The sequence below is a fragment of the Athene noctua genome, chromosome 26 (assembly GCF_965140245.1).
Source record: "Athene noctua chromosome 26, bAthNoc1.hap1.1, whole genome shotgun sequence".
Taxonomy (NCBI): domain Eukaryota; kingdom Metazoa; phylum Chordata; class Aves; order Strigiformes; family Strigidae; genus Athene; species Athene noctua.
In genome coordinates, this window is record NC_134062.1 from 7,749,694 (window position 1) to 7,771,030 (window position 21,337).

General features: G+C 51.7%; 1 protein-coding gene across 1 annotated transcript; it reads right to left on the bottom strand.

Moving 5' to 3' along the window:
• Positions 1 to 719: 719 nt before the first annotated feature.
• On the bottom strand, positions 720 to 21,105 carry DCPS (decapping enzyme, scavenger). The gene is made up of 6 exons (XM_074927597.1): positions 20,931 to 21,105; positions 19,434 to 19,602; positions 11,296 to 11,441; positions 7,053 to 7,166; positions 2,541 to 2,651; positions 720 to 1,150 (listed from the first exon to the last, which is right to left on the bottom strand). The coding sequence occupies exons 1-6, from the start codon at positions 21,093 to 21,095 to the stop codon at positions 884 to 886; spliced, it is 972 nt and encodes a 323-aa protein (XP_074783698.1). The 5' UTR covers positions 21,096 to 21,105; the 3' UTR covers positions 720 to 883.
• Between the last annotated feature and the right edge of the window lie 232 nt (positions 21,106 to 21,337).

Sequence of the window (21,337 nt, forward strand, 5' to 3'; positions counted from 1 at the left end):
TCGCCAGGTCACAGCACGATGACCATTTAAACAGAGTCAGGCAGTGAGGAAGAAGTTGGTATCGTGCTGGAAGAGGAAGAAAAAGCTCAGCAGAGGTAGAAAGTGGCAGCAACATCAGCCAGAGGCTTGGGAGGCTCCTCTGTCAGGACCTCCAGCTGCAGGCAGGTATTTACTGCCCTGCCCTACCACCCCCTTGGCAGAAGGAAGAGCATTATTATTTATGTTTTGGGTTGTTTTTTTTAACAGGCACACCAAGGAATCCTTGCAAAACTTTGAGAAGCCTGTGTCAGGGAGGGGCTGCCCTTTTAAACGAGCTCATTTAAGCCGGATATATGACTAATTAGCACGGTAAAAGTGATGGCTCTCAGGCTGGGGATCAGGCACAGTCACATTTGCCTTGGCAGAGCCCACGGCGACTGGCTGGCCAGGAGGGGTGAGGACTTGGGTTAGTCATTCCATTTATTTGGAGCAAAAAACCCCTCCCTGCCCCAGGAAAGCTGCAATCCCTCTCCCAGGAGTATATCCGTAGGAAATAAGTGAAAATTTCTGAGGGTGACGGGTTTTCTTGGACCCCTCCAGCTGCCTGCTGCCCAGTTTGGGTGGACATTTAGTGGCAGGGATTGTTTTTTGGGTGGAGAAAATGGATGCACACGGATCCTCCTGCCCAAACCCCCAGCCCAGTGCTACGACCCTGGTAAAGACCAGCACGCTAAAAGGGGTTACTCAATCAACATTTTAATTGACTTGAACAGAAGACATGGTTTCCATAGCAATGGGCTGCCGGCCCCAAGTTGTACAAAAAACAGTTACAAAAAATTAAAAAAACACCCTGCAAATGGGCATTTATTAAGAATAAAAAGATACAAAAAGCACCTCTGCCAGCTCACACTCTTCCCGCCTCCTGGAATTTCTTCAGCAGAAGTTCATCAGCCCGAAGGGCAAAGGTCAAAGCCCGTTTCTGGTAGTACATGGAGTCCATGGCCAGGTTGTCGATCACGTCTGCCAGGAGATGAGCTCTCTCCACCGAGCTGCCCGGGGCGTCGTAACCCAGGGCAGTGAAATGCACGTGCAGGTGGTAGTAGGAGGGTTGGTAATGCAGGTAGATTCGTAGCTGGGATCCAGGCACGCCAAAGCGCTTCGTTACGGCCTCCTAAGGAGATTAAAAAAAACAACCCACAGGTCAGGAGTAGCAAAGGCCAGGGAGGGCACAGGGAGGCTGGGGGCAGACAGATCTTGCAACGGACAGAAAGGAGCATCCCTGGATGGTGTGAAAGGCAGAGAAAAGGGCAGAAGTGATTTCTGCTTCCTCCATCCTCACAGAAGGGAGAGGGGGAAGCTGGGAAGGACAGACCTCTTCCCTATCCTCCAGCTCAGCCTTACAGGGATACTGCGATGCCTCTGGCTGCCCCACTTTTCTCCCTCTGTGACGGGACGTGCTCTCCACTCGTATCGTTTTCCCCATCACCCTTATCGCTTCGCTCCCTCGGCAAGTTACGGGGATCCTGTTACCAGCCGGTGTAATTAAAGCTATAAACAGCAACAGCGAACTCCAGCACACTGGCTTGGTTCGCTGCTCAGCACGCTGCAACTCCCTGACTAATCTCGTAATTAATCTCCGCTTTCTCCAGTGCAATTACCTTCCAAATTTCTAACACAGTGAAGGAAACAGATGCTATCGCGCATCCACCTACCAAGCATGCCCTGTCACGGGGCTGGAAAAAACTCATCAGCTGGTAAAAACAATTAAAGGGTTGGGAGGGAAGTCAGCAGGGGAGGACAGGGCTTAATTCAGAATCACCTGGGTTGGAAAAGCCCTTGCAGCTCCTCCAGCCCAACCATGACCCTCACCCTGACCGTTCCCAACTCCACCAGATCCCTCAGCACTGGCTCAGCCCGACTCTTCAACCCCTCCAGGGATCCCGGGGATGCCCCCCCTGCCCTGGGCAGCCCATTCCAACGCCCAACAGCCCCTTCTGCACAGAAATCCTTCCTCAGAGCCAGCCTGACCCTGCCCTGGGCAGCTTGAGGCCATTCCCTCGGGGCCTGGTGCTGGGGCCTTGGCTCCAGAGACTCATCCCCCCTCTCTGCCCCCTCCTGGCAGGGAGTTGCAGAGGGCCAGGAGGTCTCCCCTCAGCCTCCTCTTCTCCAGACTGAACCCCCCCAGTTCCCCCAGCCGCTCCCCAGCAGACCTGTGCTCCAGACCCTGCCCCAGCTCCGTTGCCCTTCTCTGGACACGCTCAAGTAATTTCTCCTGCAGCTCACTGCTAATGGAGGAATATTGAGCACCCCTGAAACCTCTCAAAAGTGGTTTTCTGATGCCATGGGGGAAGATGTCAACAGAGCAGCAGGGACCAGGATCTCCAGGCAGAGACACAGCCCCCAGTTCACGACGTATCAGCATCTCTTAGTTACCAGTCCCCAGGCAGATGCCTGTGCACTGGTTGGTCAGGCAGCTGCCGGAGAACGTAGGCAGGAACTGTGAAGCAGGCAGGCTGTAGTCTCTGGCCCAGAGAGCTGCGTTGGCCCAGGCTTGCGCTTACTGTGCCTTCTTGCAAGATGTTCCTCAGCAGCGGGAGGTGCTCAGCGGTGAGGTCCCGAAGCGATTTGATCTCCCGGCAGTGAGTGAGGGCTATCAAGTAGAGGTCATCCAGCTGCAGACAGAAAGATGGAGGATGGTGACAAAGGTGACCACAGAAAGAGTGGATGGAAGCACGAGCCCTTTGGACCTGACACACCAACCACAGCTTTCCAGGCTGCGTTATAACGGGGTACTGCCGTTGTGTTTAACTCACGCCTGAGCTTGGTTGAATTCAGTATCGATCTCCCAGTACAAGATGTGCTCACCCACTGCCCCTCGAAGCACCATTTCTAGAGAAATGGGGTTTTCACGGAATCATCTCAGTTGGAAAAGCCCTTGAAGATCCAACCATGACCCTCACCCTGACCGTTCCCAACTCCCCCAGATCCCTCAGCGCTGGCTCAGCCCGACTCTTCAACCCCTCCAGGGATCCCGGGGACTCCCCCCCTGCCCTGGGCAGCCCATTCCAACGCCCAACAGCCCCTTCTGCACAGAAATCCTTCCTCAGAGCCAGCCTGACCCTGCCCTGGGCAGCTTGAGGCCATTCCCTCGGGGCCTGGCGCTGGGGCCTTGGCTCCAGAGACTCATCCCCCCTCTCTGCCCCCTCCTGGCAGGGAGTTGCAGAGGGCCAGGAGGTCTCCCCTCAGCCTCCTCTTCTCCAGACTGAACCCCCCCAGTTCCCCCAGCCGCTCCCCAGCAGACCTGTGCTCCAGACCCTGCCCCAGCTCCATTGCCCTTCTCTGGACACACTCGAGTCATTCAGTGGCCTTTTTGGAGTGAGGTTTTGTCCAGAAATGATCAGAAGAGGACAGCTTCATTCCCATCAATCAACAGCAGGATCTCAAGTATCTTCTCAGCTTTAAAGGCAGATCTATCCATCAGCTCCTCTATACCACAAACACAGCACTTGCTGCTGCTTTTGCACATTCACATCATCTCCCTGAGCGTCTCAAAAATGCGCAGACTGAGGCTGGCAAAAGGGGTGCAACCACCCACCTTGCTACATGAGGGAAACTGAGGCCCAGGAGGCTGCGGGGTCTGCCAGCAATCCCCACATGCAAACACCACGGCAAGCATGGCCTGTTCTGCAGAGCAAGCGAATGGTTTATCTCCACGCTCAGACGAGGATTTACAGTGAATCGCAGCAGCCAAAACTGCAACTGTAGATTTTTCCGAGTGAAAAGCTTCCTATATTTCCACTGTGCAAATAGCCGGCCACTTTCCAGTTGTGCCAGTTCTATAAATAACTATTTTCAAGACCTAATCGGTCACCGGAGAACCCTAGTGCAGTAAAATACGGCCATTCAGCAGCTCTCAGCCAGACCTTTGGCATCTCCTGAAGCACTTACCGAATTCAATGTTTAACAAGACGTAAGGTTGCGGATCATTACACTTTAAAAAAAAAAAAAAAAAAAAGATCCCCACCTCCTCCAGCTCAGTTAGTGGCTTTCTAATATAAACACTGCAAAGCAAAGGGTTTAGATATTTGAGATCCAGCAGATCTTTTAAGGGCTCTGAAAAACCCATCTGGCTGTTTGGAAACAGATGCTTGTGCCAGAAGATGCTCTCAGGACCCTGTCTCAGGGCTCTCAAGATATGAAGCTGCTACTCACACTCTGCCAGCACAGCAATCATGGTTCAGTTTGGTTCCCAAAGCAGCCTGGGCACAAATCTGGAAAAAGATGGTGTATCAGCCTGTTCTCTTTGGATCATGGTTGGCTGGCAGAAGGAAAAGCAAACATCTCTTCTGCTTACAACAACATCTGCACGTAGCTGTTTGAAACAAATAAGCCTGTTGCTAAAAAGGCCCTGAATGATGTCATGCCGGGCATTGTTTCAGGCAACGCCTCGGGGCTCCTGCGGGCTTGAAATCAACTCAAAAGTAGTGGGGAGAAGAAAAAAGAAAACACAAAAATTTTTTAACAAAAAAACACGCTGAAGAAACCAACTCAAACCGTTGCTAAGGTTGGGCACCAGGAGCTGATGCAGTGCCCAGGAGGTTGAGGCTGGCACCAAGTGCGCAAACTTCACAACATAAAGGAGAAATCTTCCTCCCATCCATCAGCCTGAAATAACTGAACGTGAATTTGCAGCATCGTGTGCTAAGCTACCACAGGGAAACACTGCTGAAGGGACTTTGAGGGGAGCCTTGAAGAGTCCTGCTGGGAGCTCTGTCTCGCTCCCCTTGTTTAATTTAGCAGCCTTGCCTGTTCCGTGGGTCACAGCAGAAGGAACCGGTGCTCGCGGGCAGCCCCGGGGCTGCCAGGAACAGCTCTGGCTCAGCATCACCCACAGCCAAGGAGAAATTCCTTGGCTCAAAGGCAGAAGTCGACAGCCCTTGCTGGGATGCTGGCTCTCCGGCCTGGGAAAGAGACAGGCAACCTGGACAGCCCCAGGGATGACGGCTCTCTTGCTGCAGACAGCCAATGGGAAGAAATCAAGATCTTGTTCAGCAATACCAGGAGGTGACAGCAGCATGGGAAACCTCCCCTAAAGACAAATCCTACCATTGAAGCCCTCCCTGACAAGATGTAGATACAACGTGTCTCTAGAGAAAGGTAAAGCAAAACTTTTATCCCATCTGTCTCCAACCCTGATGCGAACTGTGAAGCTTGGCTGTGGCGAGCAACGATATACAGAATCAGAGAATCATCTTGGTTTGGAAAAGCCCTTGAAGCTCCTCCAGTCCAACCATGAACCTCACCCTGACCGTTCCCAACTCCACCAGATCCCTCAGCGCTGGCTCAGCCCGACTCTTCAACCCCTCCAGGGATCCCGGGGACTCCCCCCCTGCCCTGGGCAGCCCATTCCAACGCCCAACAGCCCCTTCTGCACAGAAATCCTTCCTCAGAGCCAGCCTGACCCTGCCCTGGGCAGCTTGAGGCCATTCCCTCGGGGCCTGGCGCTGGGGCCTTGGCTCCAGAGACTCATCCCCCCTCTCTGCCCCCTCCTGGCAGGGAGTTGCAGAGGGCCAGGAGGTCTCCCCTCAGCCTCCTCTTCTCCAGACTGAACCCCCCCAGTTCCCCCAGCCGCTCCCCAGCAGACCTGTGCTCCAGACCCTGCCCCAGCTCCGTTGCCCTTCTCTGGCCACGCTCGAGTCATTCAATGGCCTTTTTGCGGTGAGGTTTTGCCCAAAACTGAACCCACTCATCGAGGGGCGGCCTCCCCAGTGCCGAGCCCAGGGCTCAGATCCCTTCCCTGTCCCTGCTGGCCACGCCAGTGCTGACACAAGCCAGGATGCCATTGGCCTTCTTGGCCCCCTGGGTACACTGCTGGCTCCTGTTCAGCCAGCTATTGATCAACACCCCCAGGTCCCTCTGACTGCCAAGGCTTTGCTCAAAGCAAGGAAAGGGGTTGTGCGCTGCTCTTTTTAGCATCCCTAACTATTCCCACCCTGAAAGTAAAGGGCATTGAACAAGGCACAGTGGCATAAGCATGACTGCAAACTTGCCAGGCATCACCGCTTTGCAAAGTCTCTCCAGGAAGGTCATGCCTCCCGGCGAACAAGCGGAAATTGAAGCTGGGTTACCCCGTGGCAGCTGACAAAAGGTTTTTTAGAGTAGCTGACGTGCAAGGAATTCACAGTGACCGCAAACAACCCTGTAGTGACCTACTCACCCGTCCTCCCCACGTCATTTTCCAGGTGACTCGCATTAGACCAAAACCAGGTGCCCCCCCGTACAGAAATACATAACTGTGTGGCCCATGAGCAGGCTTGTGTTCCCATTTTTTAAAATTTTTTTTTTTAGTTTTATTTTTTTTTTAGTTCCCATTTTGAAGTTTTAATCATATAAAACTTTCCCTCCCTGCCCTCTGCATTTTGAGGATCAGAAACCTGAAGAGGATTTTGACTCCACTGACTTCAATGGGTGCACAGAGTTTCACCTCCCTAGAAGCACAACATGAAAAAGAGCCAGAACCCACGGAAATAATGAGCCACTCAGTTTAGGATTACAGCCTGGGTTTAAAAACTTCTGTGTTTCAATGAGTGGCCACTCCCACGAGGGGTTAAGCAGCTCTCATAAGCTAAGGACCATCTGTTTAATCCTGTGTGGAGGAGAGCTAATTGCAACAACCAAAGGACAACACATCTGCCCAGTTTGAGCCTAAAGTTGAGGCTTAAAAAAAAAAAACAAAAACAAAACACCCAAACAAGTTCAGCAGGAACAAACAGGCAGCTGGATTTAGGTTCAAACACATCACGACAACATTTGGGCAAATACAGGAAAGAGAAAGTGAAGCTAATGAATAAATCACCCAGCAGCAGTGAGAACAGCCTGTGCTTTGCAGCATCCACAATTAGCACGTGATAAAAGGCCCTGACAATATCATCACTTAATGTCACTGCGAACAGGAAGGACATACTCCCCTACTAAAACTTTCATCAGCGTGCTATTAGCACAGAAGTGGACATTTCCTCTGGGTTACCTTCAGACAAGCAGCTTCCCTTCAAAGGTAAGAGGAGCAAACAAACCTGGTTTTGATTCCACTTAAAATCTGGAACTAGAACAAAGCCATTGCAAGGATCTGGGTTTTCATAGATGATTCGATCAGCCTCAGCTTTCTTCTCTAGGATATTATACACCCACTGAAAAGAGAAACAAGCGATTTATAAGCCAGCAGAGAAAAAAATCCCAACACCTCAGGCACGTTTAACCCAAGCTTATGGATTAGTGCACATTCCCTGCAACTAGAGTAGAAAAAAACCCAAAGCCCAGCAACTTGATTTTAAGATGACCAAATAATTTCATGGCTGGTAAGGTAACATTTGTAGTTAATTATCCACAAACCACTCCAGCAACAAACTCCAGGCTATTATGAGCACTTCAGTGAAAAGGTACCCCCTGACCCCACTGCATGGCCCTCCTAGCTAAATTATTCAGGGATTTTTGTTTTCTTCTCAAGCATTAAGAACTGGCCACAGCTGGAGATGAGGTATTGAACAGAGATGGTTTAGCCCAGTGTAGAAATAGTTGCATTTGTCCGTAAGAGGATTTGGAGATAATTCTCCCCAACAGGGTCTAGCAGACAGGATTGGAGATGGAGCTGCTGGAAGCACAAAAACCCCCGAGGGGCAGCAGCATCCCTCCTCCATGCCACCAGCAGCTGGCAAGGGACAGGTACAGGCAATCAGAGGGATCAGCCATCAACACCAGCAACTCTGAGCGCGGCAGACCCCGACGAGGCAGGCAGCTGCAGAAGTTAGCTCTTCTGGGGCTCAGCAGATGCCTCTCGCAGCACTGCAGGGCTGTTTGCACCTTCTTCCCTCCCAGGCTGCACTGAAACTTTTATAACTACGCTTGGGAGAGGAACTCCAGCACTGCTACAGGCTTGGGGAAGAGTGGCTGGAAAGCTGCTAGTGAGAGGGGGACCTGGGAGGGTTGATTGCCAGCAAGCTGGACAGGAGCCAGCAGAGTGCCCAGGGGGCCAAGAAGGCCAATGGCATCCTGGCTTGTGTCAGCACTGGCGTGGCCAGCAGGGACAGGGAAGGGATCTGAGCCCTGGGCTCGGCACTGGGGAGGCCGCCCCTCGCTGAGTGGGTTCAGTTTTGGGCAAAACCTCACCCCACAAAGGCCATTGAATGACTCGAGCGTGGCCAGAGAAGGGCAACGGAGCTGGGGCAGGGTCTGGAGCACAGGTCTGCTGGGGAGCGGCTGGGGGAACTGGGGGGGTTCAGTCTGGAGAAGAGGAGGCTGAGGGGAGACCTCCTGGCCCTCTGCAACTCCCTGCCAGGAGGGGGCAGAGAGGGGGGATGAGTCTCTGGAGCCAAGGAGCCAGCGCCAGGCCCCAAGGGAATGGCCTCAAGCTGCCCAGGGCAGGGTCAGGCTGGCTCTGAGGAAGGATTTCTGTGCAGAAGGGGCTGTTGGGCGTTGGAATGGGCTGCCCAGGGCAGGGGGGGAGTCCCCATCCCTGGGGGGGTTGAAGAGTCGGGCTGAGCCAGCGCTGAGGGATCTGGTGGAGTTGGGAACAGTCAGGGTGAGGGTCATGGTTGGGCTGGAGGAACTTCAAGGACTTTGCCAACCAAGATGATTCTCTGATTCTGCAACTCGGCTGATTTTTTCCCCTGTTCAAAATGGAAAAGAGCAGATTGCTTGACAGCCTGAGGTTGGATGTGGCTCCAGCTGCTGGCAGCCAGTACTTGCCGGGCAAATATGAAAAGCCTGTCTTTTCTTGGGCAATGCATGTCTCGATTTCCTGGCTGATTAGAAAACAGCTTGCCACTCTTCTTCTATACTTAAAGCTTCAGCCTCCAGACTGGCTGTAATCCCTGCTCTGGTTACCCGCCTCCTGCTCCTCCTTTGAAACAAAACACCAGAGAAGAGAGCCACCACATCCAGAGAAGAGTTTTGGCTACAAAATAGAACCAGGGATAAGTGATGGAGTTAAGATGAGCAAAAAGCATCTTTGCCTTTCCTGGCTCCCAACCTGAGCTCAAGCATCCTTTTTTACACCTCTAAAGTTACACTCTAGCTTACGTACTGGGCCACCAAGCCAGTCCCCAGCCAGGCCCCTAGAAGATAAGACAAGGCAGCAGGAACATGACTAGGGCTTGGAAGCCGAAAACATTTTGAAACATCATTTTCCCCATCAAGTTTAGGTATGAAACACTTTGGTTACACCAGCTGGGTAGGGAAGAGACAGCCAGTCTTGCAGACACACCCAGCGAGCTGCGTCAGCAGATGCTGTGCACGCCAGACACTAAAGGTAAAAAGACAGCCCTTTTGGGGAACTCTGTCAAGAATTTAATTAATCCAATCAAAACTCAGCATCATTGTGAACTGACCTGAATATATCCTTGAGGACAAACAAACCTCTCCTCCCTTGATCTGGTGGGGGTTTTTTTGCTTAAATTTCTGGTCTTCCTAGCAACAAGGTCTTAGAGAAGATTAGATTCTCAAAGCGATTTTGGAAGGCACCGCTGTGCTCTGTGACCCTGGAAGAAAAGCAGGGCAGGAAGCTCAGCAGGAAATGAAAGTTTGCCCTTTGGGTTGTTTTTTTTTCTGCCTACTCTTATCACAAGTGCCAAGCTATCAGTGCCCTAAATAAGTTCACTGATCAGATGAGCTGAATTTTAAACCCAACGCTGCCTCATGTGATGGGCAGCTCATCAGCTGACTGCTCTTGCTGCTTCCAGCACAAGCCCAGTGAGGACAACACATGTGCAGAGACTGGCACCACAATAAACCTATTATACTGAAAGCATACACGCTTTGCATCCTCCAGCAGAAAACAGAGATGCCTCTGTAGTCCCTCAATATTTCTGTTACCCTTCTCATTTCCCCTTCTGCTCCTCAAAAGCGGTTCAATAAGGACAAGAAACAGCATTATCAAATCACAGGGGTCAAGGACTGACTGTGCTGACCATGATGTCTCAGCAGATGCTCCCAATGGTCACCGGGAACATGTTTCCATGTATAGAAATCAGCTCACAAGCATGTGGTAGGAGAGACTGAGAGCTCAAGCAACTTCTGAAGGCAGCTGCTACACCAGGAAACTTCAGAGCAAAAGCACAGAGAAAACATTCGTGCAGGTTTCTGTCTGGTGGAAACACACTCTTTGTCTTTCTCTAGCTAATAAACGGTCCCTTGGTGTTGGAGCAAAGACAAGCAGGCGGGAGTAATTGAGTGCACACCGCAGCTTGCAAGGTGCCTTCTGGTACGAGATGCAGAAAGCAGGATTCACGTTCATCTGCAAGCGATTAGAAAACAGACATTGCAGCAGTGAACCCTGTTAACTGTTCTGCTGCTGTTCAAGGTAGCAGGAGAGAGGTGTGGGAGATACTCAAGGCCCGCGGTTGGTTGGGTTTGGGGGGTTATTTTTAATGGATAGCCTCAGCAGATCCAGGACTTGTTTTATTCCCCCTTCTCCACAGGCTGGCATGAATTGGTGCCTACAGACCTGTGCTCTTTTAATCTCTAAAGAAGAAAGATAGGAAGAGAAATGGTCAAAAAGATGTAAAACAGGCAAAAAGTCCATTGCTGCTGCCTGGGGCAAGGAGACACTGAAAGTACAGCTTCACCAGGTGGGATACGGACTGCTTAACAGCCAAGGAGCTGTAGGCAAAGCCTGAGGAGGGAGTTGTGATGCAGGAGTCCAAGAGCAATCTTGTGCTTTGCCATTTCCACAACACCCAAGAGACTCCTAAAAAACCCAACAAACAGCACCAACACCCAGGGAGCCACCCTCAGAAAGGAGGAGGAATACCCTAACACAAAAAGTCTCCAGAAACCTCAGGAAAGGCACCTTTGGGTACATCTCCAAGGCAAATGTTTGTAAAGATGGAGAAGGATGGCCCAGAGAACAGACAGATGGGGACACCGAGGGAGTTCAGAGGAAAGAGAGCCCTGCTTAGCATTGCTGAGCTTAGCCCAAAGGTCAGACTGTTACCGTAAAAACTTTTTGGCTTACAAGACAGCCTTGAAAAGACAGAATAGATAAGGGGATGCATTCAGCAAAGCAGGCAGCACCAACCAGGACCTGCTGAAATAATCTGCAGCCAGCTGTGTTTGAGAAGCAGGCTGCCCAGCAGATAAGGGGGTGCAGTACCATGTTGAGGACAACACACTGATGGAACAACCAACAGGAAGACAGGACAGACTGCTCCCAACTCTTCTGCCTCCAACCTGGGCTTCTGAGGAGACATTTGACAGCCCAGTGTGTTGAAGAAGGGACCAAAGACAGACATGTCTGCAGAAGGGAAGCAGTGGTACCCATACCTGGATGCTGAAGCTCTGGGACTGGATGAAGGGCAGCGTTATGTTCTTGTAATCCTCCCAGGTTTCGCGGATAAGGTGCACTTCTTGACGGAGGTATTTCTGAAGGTGTTTCTCTGTGGCAGGGTACACCACTGTGGTTTTTATCTCTAGAAACAAACATGTTTACTGAGTTATCACAGACAAAACCCACGTTACTTCCTTCAGCGCCCAATAAATCTGTTTTCCTTTCCAATAAATGCCACACTAACACATTTTAAAAAGATACTGCTAAAATAGCAGGATGGGGGAGAACAGACATGGAAAGCAAAGAAGTGCTTTAACCTCCCAGGCTGCCGATGCTTTTCTTGAGGAAGGACAAGCTGACAACACAGCCATAGCCTGTCTTTCCAGTTCAGGTGAGGGAGTTTGCTGTCTGAAAGGGTTTTTTCCCCACACTCGCTCTTTCAGGCATATCAGCAATATCGGGGCAGAGCTGGGACTCCTGGAGAAGAGTTTATATGCAGACAACAACCAGGACAGAAACATGACCCCGGGGACAGAGATGCATCTTCCTCTTCCTCAGACTTAGATCCAAAGCTCACAGGATGTTACTGAGCGAGCACCCAGGAACTTTCTCCAGCCTCGTGAGCTGCAAGCAGCAGGGCCAGCATGAGGAGCAGCTCCTTCCCAAAGCTCTCAGCTGTCCGGATGCTTGGCCTCAAGCCCCGAGCGCAGGAGGCAAAGAGGTCAAGGGCACAGGGACAGATCCAGAGAAAACAACGCAGGCTGAAGGGTTAACACGGCACAGGATGAGCTGAGGGAAGAGGGCTGGGTGATTCCTCTGCACCAGCTGACAAACAAAGAACTGTTTACTCTAGCAAAAGGAAAACAATTTCTGTTTACCCCTTGCTGCGTAATTCCCATGGCATTGAACAGGATGTGAGTGTGCACCTTGTCAACCTGGCAGCTTTGACCTCAGCAGCAGTAAATCTTACCCACAGCAGTAAAACACTCAGAAAATATCCCTCTTTGGCTGAGATTAGAAGGGCGATACAGAGCCTGCCACAACTCCAAGGGCACCAGCAGTGCATCTGCCCTCCCAGCTAACGGAGAGCTGCTATAAAACTTCACACAGGCAGGAGGAAAAACCCCAAGAGTCTGGATAAATCCTGAGCAGATTGGACCAAAACAAGTAGCTGGGTCACTGCAAACACTGCAGCTTGTGCCCAAGGTCTGCCACGGCCACAAAACCATGGGCTGCACACTCACTGGGGTAACAAACAGTCATGCCTCATGCTTTACACACATATACATGCTAGATAGACACTGAATATAAATATCTATTTGTTCCAGGATTTAGGGTGGGTTTTTGTTTGGGTTTTTTTTTTTAGTTTTCTGTTTTTTGGTTTGTTTTTTTTTTAAGGTCGGCACTGCACAAGCCAGGAGACTCTGCCTTTTCATTGCATGCCAAACCCAGCTTAATGAAATCCACAGGAAAATGCTGGTAACATGAAATATGAAAATGCAAACCACAAGGGCAGTCTGGTCTGATTCCCACCATACACATGTTCAAACAAGGTTGTTTTCCAGGACTCGATTAGCACTTCTAGCAGGATGATGTAATAGCGAAAAAAAAAAAAAAAGACAAGGCTGTAGCTCCTCCGCTTCTCACTTAAAAAGACTAAAGCGCTGGGGAAAAAACAAAAAGGCAAAAGATAAGAAAATATCACATGCAGCCTCAGGCTGGAACTTCCACAATTTAATTTTAGACCCTAAAATGAGAGCAGGGACTGCAGCAGAAACCCCTCTATGCTGGGGGTGGTGATAACCACAGCCTGTGTGCCGGCTGGGATGGGGCTGCAGAGGATCCTTCACAGATTCCTAAGCACCTCCCCAGCTTGGGTGGTGGCTGCTCGTGGTGGGGAGAGCCACTTAGGAAAAGCCTAGTGCAAGATCAGAGAAATCCTTAATGTGCAGCTGTGGTTGAGCAGCAGATGTTTGGAAGAGAAGAGCAGGGGGAGAGGCTGTGGTTCGCTAATGATTATTTCCCTTCTAGAGGTCTCATCAACTCTGAAACGCCCCAGCAATGCTAATCAGCATAAATCACTCCGGCCAGAGAAGCTGTTTTATCAACGCTTAGAGCCTGACTGTCATTAGGAGCCCGTGCATAGGATGCAGAGCCCTGGCTAAGGCTGGGCTCAGCCGCAGGAAACAGCCACGGCGAGATGGGGCTCGCCATGAAATCTTTCCATTGCTGGCGACCGGCCGCGTTCGTGCTCCATTTTAAAAGCCGCCCTGCTCCTGGCAAACTCTGCGTGTGTTAAAGCATCACGCACGCCGTGGGGCAGCTGAAACCCACCCTGGCCTGGAAATGGGGGTAAAGACTCGCTGGACACGTGATGTGGGTTTTTAAGCTCGCTGGAGGATCAAGGATTGTCTCCACTCACATCTGAGTCACATCAGCCGGCCTGTTCCTGAACACCAGCCCAGGGACACCATGAAACGCTTGTGGTTTATTCTGGAAATCAGGACTGACTGCTCAGTTAACTGGAGGTTATACAAAAGGAGGTTTCATTGAAAGAGCAGGAGGCAGAGGTGCTGCAAAGGCAGAGAACAACCAGTCAGGCAGTTCACCCTACGAAGGGCGTTTAAGGGGATACACCTCACCCTTGTTTCCCTGCCCAGGAGAAAAGGAAGCTTGGATTGACCAGAAACAAAATGACTTCTCCTCTCTCCTGCTAAAAACAAGAGGGGGTGTCCTGGTTCAGCTAGGATAGGGTTAAGTTTCTCCCAAGCAGGGGGAAGGGAGCTCCAGCCAGGTTATTCATACCATGCTGAGGTCAGGTCCAGCTGCTGTGAGGGAAGCTTTTCCTTTGTGGCTTTTGTCACGGGAAGCACGTGGCAGGCTGTCTGTATCCATTGCGGTATTTCTCTGTATATCTTTTGTCTTGTTTACTGTTTGTTTGTTGCTATTGTTGTTGTTCAGATTGTTCATTACACTGTTGTATTAAATTTCTTCTTATTTTAACCCGGGATTTGTGCCCTACTTGTGTCTGAGGGTGGGGGAGGGACAACGGCAACGTGGTCTCCGGTCCCAGCAGGGCCTAAACCACTACGGAAGGGTAGAAAACAACCAAAGACACAAAAAAACCCTCAAACCACAGCTCAATTTGGGGAACTTATGGAAAAAAGGGCCGAAGGCAGCTGTCACCAAGAGGAGAGGATGAAACACGTTACCCCATGCTCCCTATGGCGCCGGAGAGCTGCACGTTGCAGATGGGAAGGAGGCAGAGCGAGCTCATGCACGTAGGAAAGTGAGCTCCAGGCTCACTTTGGCTCTGCCAAAATCCCCCTCCAGCTCAGCATGTCAAACCTCAAACCAATGCGAACGGCAAGGAGAGGCCAGGGTGACCCGCTGAGATGCCTTGTGCTCACTTCGCACATCCCACTCAGCAACACTAAAACGGACCACGGTAGTTTTGTTTTAAATAGACTTAAACATGCCAGGGAGCCAGAAACAAAAAAAGCACGCAGGGCAGGAACAACCTGTTTCTACTTTTGGGCAGCAGTGCTTTTTGTCTCCCTTTGCTAGTAGGAAGCTGAGTTTTGGCTTATAATCTGCCTAATCAACTCAACTGTCAGATGCAGAAGGTGCCAAGCCCAGGAAACAGCTCAGAAAGACATTTACACTCTTGCAAGTTTTCTCTTCCTCTGCAAGCTGCTTTTCTGCTGCACACAGCTCTGCTCTGCCTTCCCATTGTCAGGCATCTCCTTCAATGCCGCCCTAACTAAAATACAACGATGCACAACCTTCCCCTCCTGCATTAACACAGTTTATTTAGTTTTATGATCACAACTGCACAGCAGTCACAGGGGAACTCCTAATTTTCACACACCCCCAACCAAGTATGACCAGCCTCAGACATCTGGGGCTCTCGTTATTGAATAAAAAGGATAAAGCTTGCAAGAGCTCACGGTCTCCAAGGCCAGCACATGCCAGGACAAGCCAAGCATGCTGCGGAGGACTTCTGCCAAGGCTGTCTGGGCCCTGGTTCTCATCCAAGGAGGACTCAGTGGGCTCTATCTGCAACAGCCACGGTAAAGAGGAAATCTGTAGGTTACCAGCCCCCAAAAGAACCCAAGAGCAAAGCACAGCGCTATCTCCCATCTTCCCCCAAAGCACCCACGTGTTCCCACTGCTTCAGGCTCCAGCTTTTTATTTAAGTGTAAATGCAAAGTTTTCTTCACTGGGCAGGCCCCACAGGCAGGCAGAGCGTGGAAACGCCAGGAGACCAACCAGCCTTCCCAGTGCAGCTCATGCGAGTTCCTCCAGCTCCTCGCTGCCTGAAACCAGATGCTTTTTGGGCTTGGGAAGGCAAGGATATGTATCCCTTCCTGCATGACTGAATACTTTCCTTCCACACGCTCCCATTTCTCCCACAATTTCTCCATCCTGTGTCAGAGAGACGGAGCTGGAACGTCTCCCTGGGTGCTCGTTTTCAGACATTTTTAAAAAGCTTCAGCCTGCAGCACAGGAATGAGCTGTGCCCAGTGAGTAAATACTTTTTAAAGGACTGATAAAAGCCCTTAAATTATGCCAGCACTACTTTGGTGCTGTGAAACACAACATCCCTCAGCAGCCAGGCAAGAGGCAGCCACTTTTTGCTGGGAACAGCAAGCTCTCCTTGCTAAATGGGTGTGAGCACCACCAGGAGCTGGATCTTGTTATCGGGGAACATGTTGATTGAACCATCTGGCTTTTGCAATCAAGCCTTTGGCAGCAGGAAAAAAAAAATAAATATTTCCCCGGCTATGAAAACAGCCCTTGCAAGGGAGACTCCCAGAGCTGGGATTTCCTCCACCAGTACTGCACACCTCTGGACATACGTTGCCTCTTAAATCTACGTAAAGTCCAGCAAGCGGCCTTAAAGTAAGTTCCACACGCCTGCCGTTGCCAGTAGCAGAGCAGTGACGTGCTCTCTGACACCATTCCTCCTCACAAACTTGCTCAATTTCCTTTTCCTTAGCTGGATGGGTTTGTTTTGCCCTTCTGATAAGCTCTGACCATTATTAAGCTGGTTTACAAATGGTTTTTCCCCATTTTAGCCTTGACACATCTCTCCTAGTGGCCAGTAAAACTGAGCTGAGCAAGACACAGATGATGTCCTCTTTCTGACTGGCACCATCTTCATGCGTCCCCATGCCAGCGTGCTCCCTAAAAATCTCATCTTTAAGCAGCAGCAGAGTGAAATTCCAGGATAGAGGGGAGTCGTTTGCTCAGGTAATATGCTTCTTTTGGCCTCCCTTTCTCTGCCTTCACCACACAGACAAAGCAACTGGCCAAGCCTCGCGGGCTCTTTTACCACCAAGACAAAACAAGCTTTCATCGTCCAGGGCCTGCATTAGCTTGACTCTGCAGAGGGAACAGCATCCAACTCGCTTGAACAAGGAGGCGGGGAGAGGGTGAAGAAAATACCCACTTTCAGCTATCAAGAAAATCCAGCCGAACGAAGAGCCCTGCAGGGACTTGGGACCAACAAAGGCAGCACTGAGAAACGCACCTCGAAAGAGCGGAGGGACCCAGAGGCAGCTCCTCACGCCATCAACGCGCCCAATGTCAAGAGTCACCTGTGGTCGTGATTTCCTCAGTCTGGAGGTTTATCTTACCTTTAGAAAGCATGAAGCTGAGCACTGGGGGGGCTCAGCTGCCCAGGATGCTGTGAAATCCCCAGGGTGAATTCTTCTGCGTGACACCACAACCCAGGGCTTTACAGAGGAATTGCTTAATGCCAAAGTTTGACCTTTTCTGCAAAATACTTTTACTGCATCATGTTAATCAGGTGTAAACCTGCATGTGCCAGGAGATAAAACCCTGTATCTCTCTAACCCTGCAACCAAGAGGCTAAAATAGACCCCGCCGCAAAGGCTCACCAAGTCTCAATCACCCGACATCCCGGGATTTCTCACAAGCCCTGACATTGTCTGCAGCCTTACAGGAAATACCTTCTTTCTTTTTTAGGTTTATAAGCTGCATTCTTCGCATCGACTCTCTCCTTGGGCCATGACCCAGCTCAAAAGGGCAATTTCCTTCCCCTCCTGACACACAAGACCATTTCCTCCGGTGCCAGACCAGCTGCCCGCCAGCGGGTCACGCAACATGCCCGCAAAAAAAAAGAAAAGATTATTCAGCACTGAATTGCTCCGAAGAAAGAAGTGCAGAGCTGGGGAGCCTGGAGAGCAGCACCAGGGTCCATAGTCCTCTCCTGATCTCCTTGGGGCTGCCCAACATTCAGAGCAAGCACAGCAGTGCTAAGGAGACAGGTGGGAAGCAAAGATGCACCACTGGGTAACGTTTCTGCAAAAGCCTACTTTTAAAATTGCCTCTAAAAGGCAACTGGAATTATACAACTCGGCAGAAGGAAGCCAGAGGCTTTTTCCCCCATTCAAACCCATGAGGAAAGGCACAAACCCTCATCTGAAAGCACAGCAGGTTTGGTCCAGCCTTATGTGAAACAAACAGCAGGGCAGTCAGCACAGAGAACAGGCTGAGCAGAAACAACCCGAGCAAGGATTTAGTTTAACGAAGGCCCAGAAACAGAATGTGAGAAGACACAGATTGACCTGGTTTTGCTCCAGCCTCTTAGAAAAAGCAGGATCCAGCACAGCACTGACAGAGACCAGCGACCGCTTAAGAGCCTTTTTACCCCAGTGAGGGGTTTCACACCTAGCAAACCTTAAATAAAAATTTTGCCATCGGCGTTAACGCTGGAGTTATACAGCACTGCAGCAAAGTGCTACAACTAAGTCAAATGCCAGCCCCACTAGCAAGGCTGCAGCTGGAGAGAGGCCCAGGGGATTTTAGTCTTGCAATGCCACCTCGTGGGAGTCGCTGCAAGTGGCTGCCAGGCTCGAACACAGGAGGAGTCTTTCTAGCTGAAGCAGGAGAGCTTTATCATCTTCTCACAGAGGGCACCTGCAAAAAACGTGGTGGTGTGGTGTTTCCCTGCCGTTGAAATAGGGCATTGTACTGCTGAAACCTCTGATTTTGAGTCCTCGACAGGACAAGAGGAGCTCTGCACAACTTGCAAGCTCCCAAAGCTAAACAGTGCTAAAACAGGGGCATTTTCAGGAAGGCTCAAACATTCTGAAAATATGTCAGGACTGGAACAACAACTTACTTAAGGCCATCATGCTGATTAATTTTGACTGTTAAACCTGTTTGGCTATCACTGTGCTTATGGAAGCATCGACACATAATTAATTACTGCACTTCCAGAATTTAAACACATATCAGCATTAAATCGAAGCACCCAACCTGCCCAAAGATCAGCCCTGCTTTTCAGAGACGATGTGGAGCGCTGCCAGCGCAGGACACCTTTCCCTGTGACAAGAGTCCACCTCGCAGGATGACAGCCTGCCACCGAAACTCTCAAACTCATCATACTGTTTTCAGTTGGGTTTTGTAACACACAATGGGTGAAGTCAGCAGGGAGAGGCTTGAAAGGCAGAGGCCAGGTGCCTGTCAGCCCCAGGCACTTGGGATTACCTGCGTTTAAATCCCTCCTGCAAACACACTAGCTGTCCTTACCCAGGGACATTGGACAACAAAAATAAAGCACATGAGATGATACCCTGGAATAAGAAGATGACAGGTGCTCTGCAGAGATTGTTTCCAAGGTAAACCTTACAGGGAGAGACAATATCTTACCAGATTAACTGACATCACTTTAAAAAACAGAAGCAAAGCTTTCAGACCCACAAGTCCCTCACCTTTAAATCAATGCAGATGATTGCAAGCAATGAAGTGATGGCCATTTAATGGCCAGTGACTCATCAGCTGAGCTAGGAGTCCGACAGCACAGGGAAAAGGGGGTGAAATGAGGCAGCATCCAAAGCCCTGGGAGTAAGATGCTGCCTTCAGAGCAGCAAAAATCCACCGATCTCCCCACCTCAGCCAGGTCTAATGCTGTCAGCCAAACCGCGACTGGGCTGGCATGGTCGCATCTGGCAGTGGCACTTGCAGGTCTTGCTATGTCCTCCCCTCCTGAGCCGGCAGGATCAGGCCAACCAGCATCCGAGCCACAACCACTGGTCTGCAGCCGAGCCATGGAGCAAGCCACCCTCCCAGGACCCCCCCAAACGAGGCCAAGAGTGCTCACCACTCAGCTCCGGGGGAGGATAGAGGTGGTACGTGCTGTAAATGTCGTTGCGCATCTGCAGCTCCAGCTTTGTGTGTTTCTTCAGCAGTTCTGATACCTTCTCCTCCTGGAAAGGAGTCTTTTCCAGGATGACTACAGCATCTGTTGACTCTCCGGAGGGGCTGGTCACCTGGAATAAGAATGGATAAAGCCATTGGAAAACAGGGATCCAGCGCTGGGTGGAGAGTTTGAGGCCAAGACCTGAATGCTTCCACCCAGGGACCACCTTGCAGCCCCTCAATTCTTGTGTGCAAACCCTTTCCTAGTCCAGCCATCCACTGGGCAGCACCTGTCCAAAAATAAAGGCACCTTTGCCCTACAGCACAGCAGGAATCTGCTCCCCATGAAGAACACAGGTGGTTTCTGGGGGGGGGGAGCACAGGATGTAGATAATATCTCAGTCCATCTACACCTCCCCAGATGCTCCCAGTGCCCACAGCTGCATTCCCACATCACTGATTTAATCTCAAGATACCCTCAAGTTGACACGGGGCCACTAATCAGTCAGAGGGTCAGGAAGAGAGCAGAGGCAGGTTTGCATCGTGGTCAGGGAGCAAACCTAGGCTGTTCTGGGGCAGGGAGAGCTTCCACCCTGCTCTGAGGAACCACAAGCCATATCCAGACATGGTTTGAGCATGCGGGTTTTGGGAGGGACAGAGAACACTCCCAAATCACTCCTGTCAGTACAGAACCCAGGCAATGCCTCAGTGAACAGAGCCTGGGGAGAGCGAATGGGTTCACCTGGGGCTCCCAATCCAGCTGCACTCACAGGGCAGAGCAGGCAGGTCTGTGCCCACCTGTTACCCACTGACCATCAACCCATCGCCCCGAGACTGAACCAGAAGCTTGAAACTTCCCCATCTGCCTGCTCCGGTATCTACCTCCAAGAGAGAGGAGCCGAGACGGCTGCACTGCTCCCACACCACGGCCAGCCTCTGCAGCCATAAAACTTAAAGAGTTATTACAAATTACCTTTTTATGGGACCTGATTAACACACCTATCCTATTTCCAGCCCCACAGTTCGCATCCTCCTTGCAATTCAACACCGCTTCACCCGTCAAACGTGAAAAACCTGCTCCTCCGGGCCCAAAGCAATAGCTATACTAAGAAGAAATAACCTGAGGCTTGAAATAAGGTTTCCAGCGCGCTGCCGCCGAGAGCAGCCACCTCCTGCTCCCCGCTTTACCGGATCCGGGCGGCACCGGGCTGGAAAAGCGAGTCTGGGGCCACGGTCTGTTGAATCGAGAAGGGCCGGGCCGCCTCCCTGGGGGGGAGACGAGCCCGGGCTGGGAGCGGGGCAGCCCCCGGACCCGCTGAGCCCGCCATGCTGCGCCCGAGGGGGCGTGGTTGGGGTGGGGGGGGGTGTGCTGGCAGGGGGCGGGGCCTGCCTGGCGCGGGGCGGGACTAGTGCTCAGCGGGGACAATGGCGCCGGGGCCGGCTGGGCCTCCCCCCGTACCTCCCCGTGCAGGAACACGGCCTTGTCCCGCGCCGACTCCCGCAGCACACGCCGCAGGCGCAGCTCCGCCAGCGGAAAGGGGGCGGCGGCGGCCGCCCCGTCGTGAGCCGCGACCCCGTCCTCCTCCTCCTCCCTCTTCCTCTTCGACCGCGGGACCTCCGCCATCGCGGCCCCCCGCCCCCGCACTGCGCCTGCGCGGCTCCGCCAGGAGAGGCGCGAAAGCCGGCGCCGCGCCGCCAGCGCGCCCCCTGGTGGCTCGGCGGTGCCGCGGGGTCCCACGCTCCCCCTGTCCCCCGGGGGCACGATGAGGGGTGCGACATCGACCCCCTCCCCGGCCGAAAGGGGTCCCCACAACTCCAGCAGAGCCACACTCAGATCAAGGATCACCCCCTTATTCCCAGGGCTCC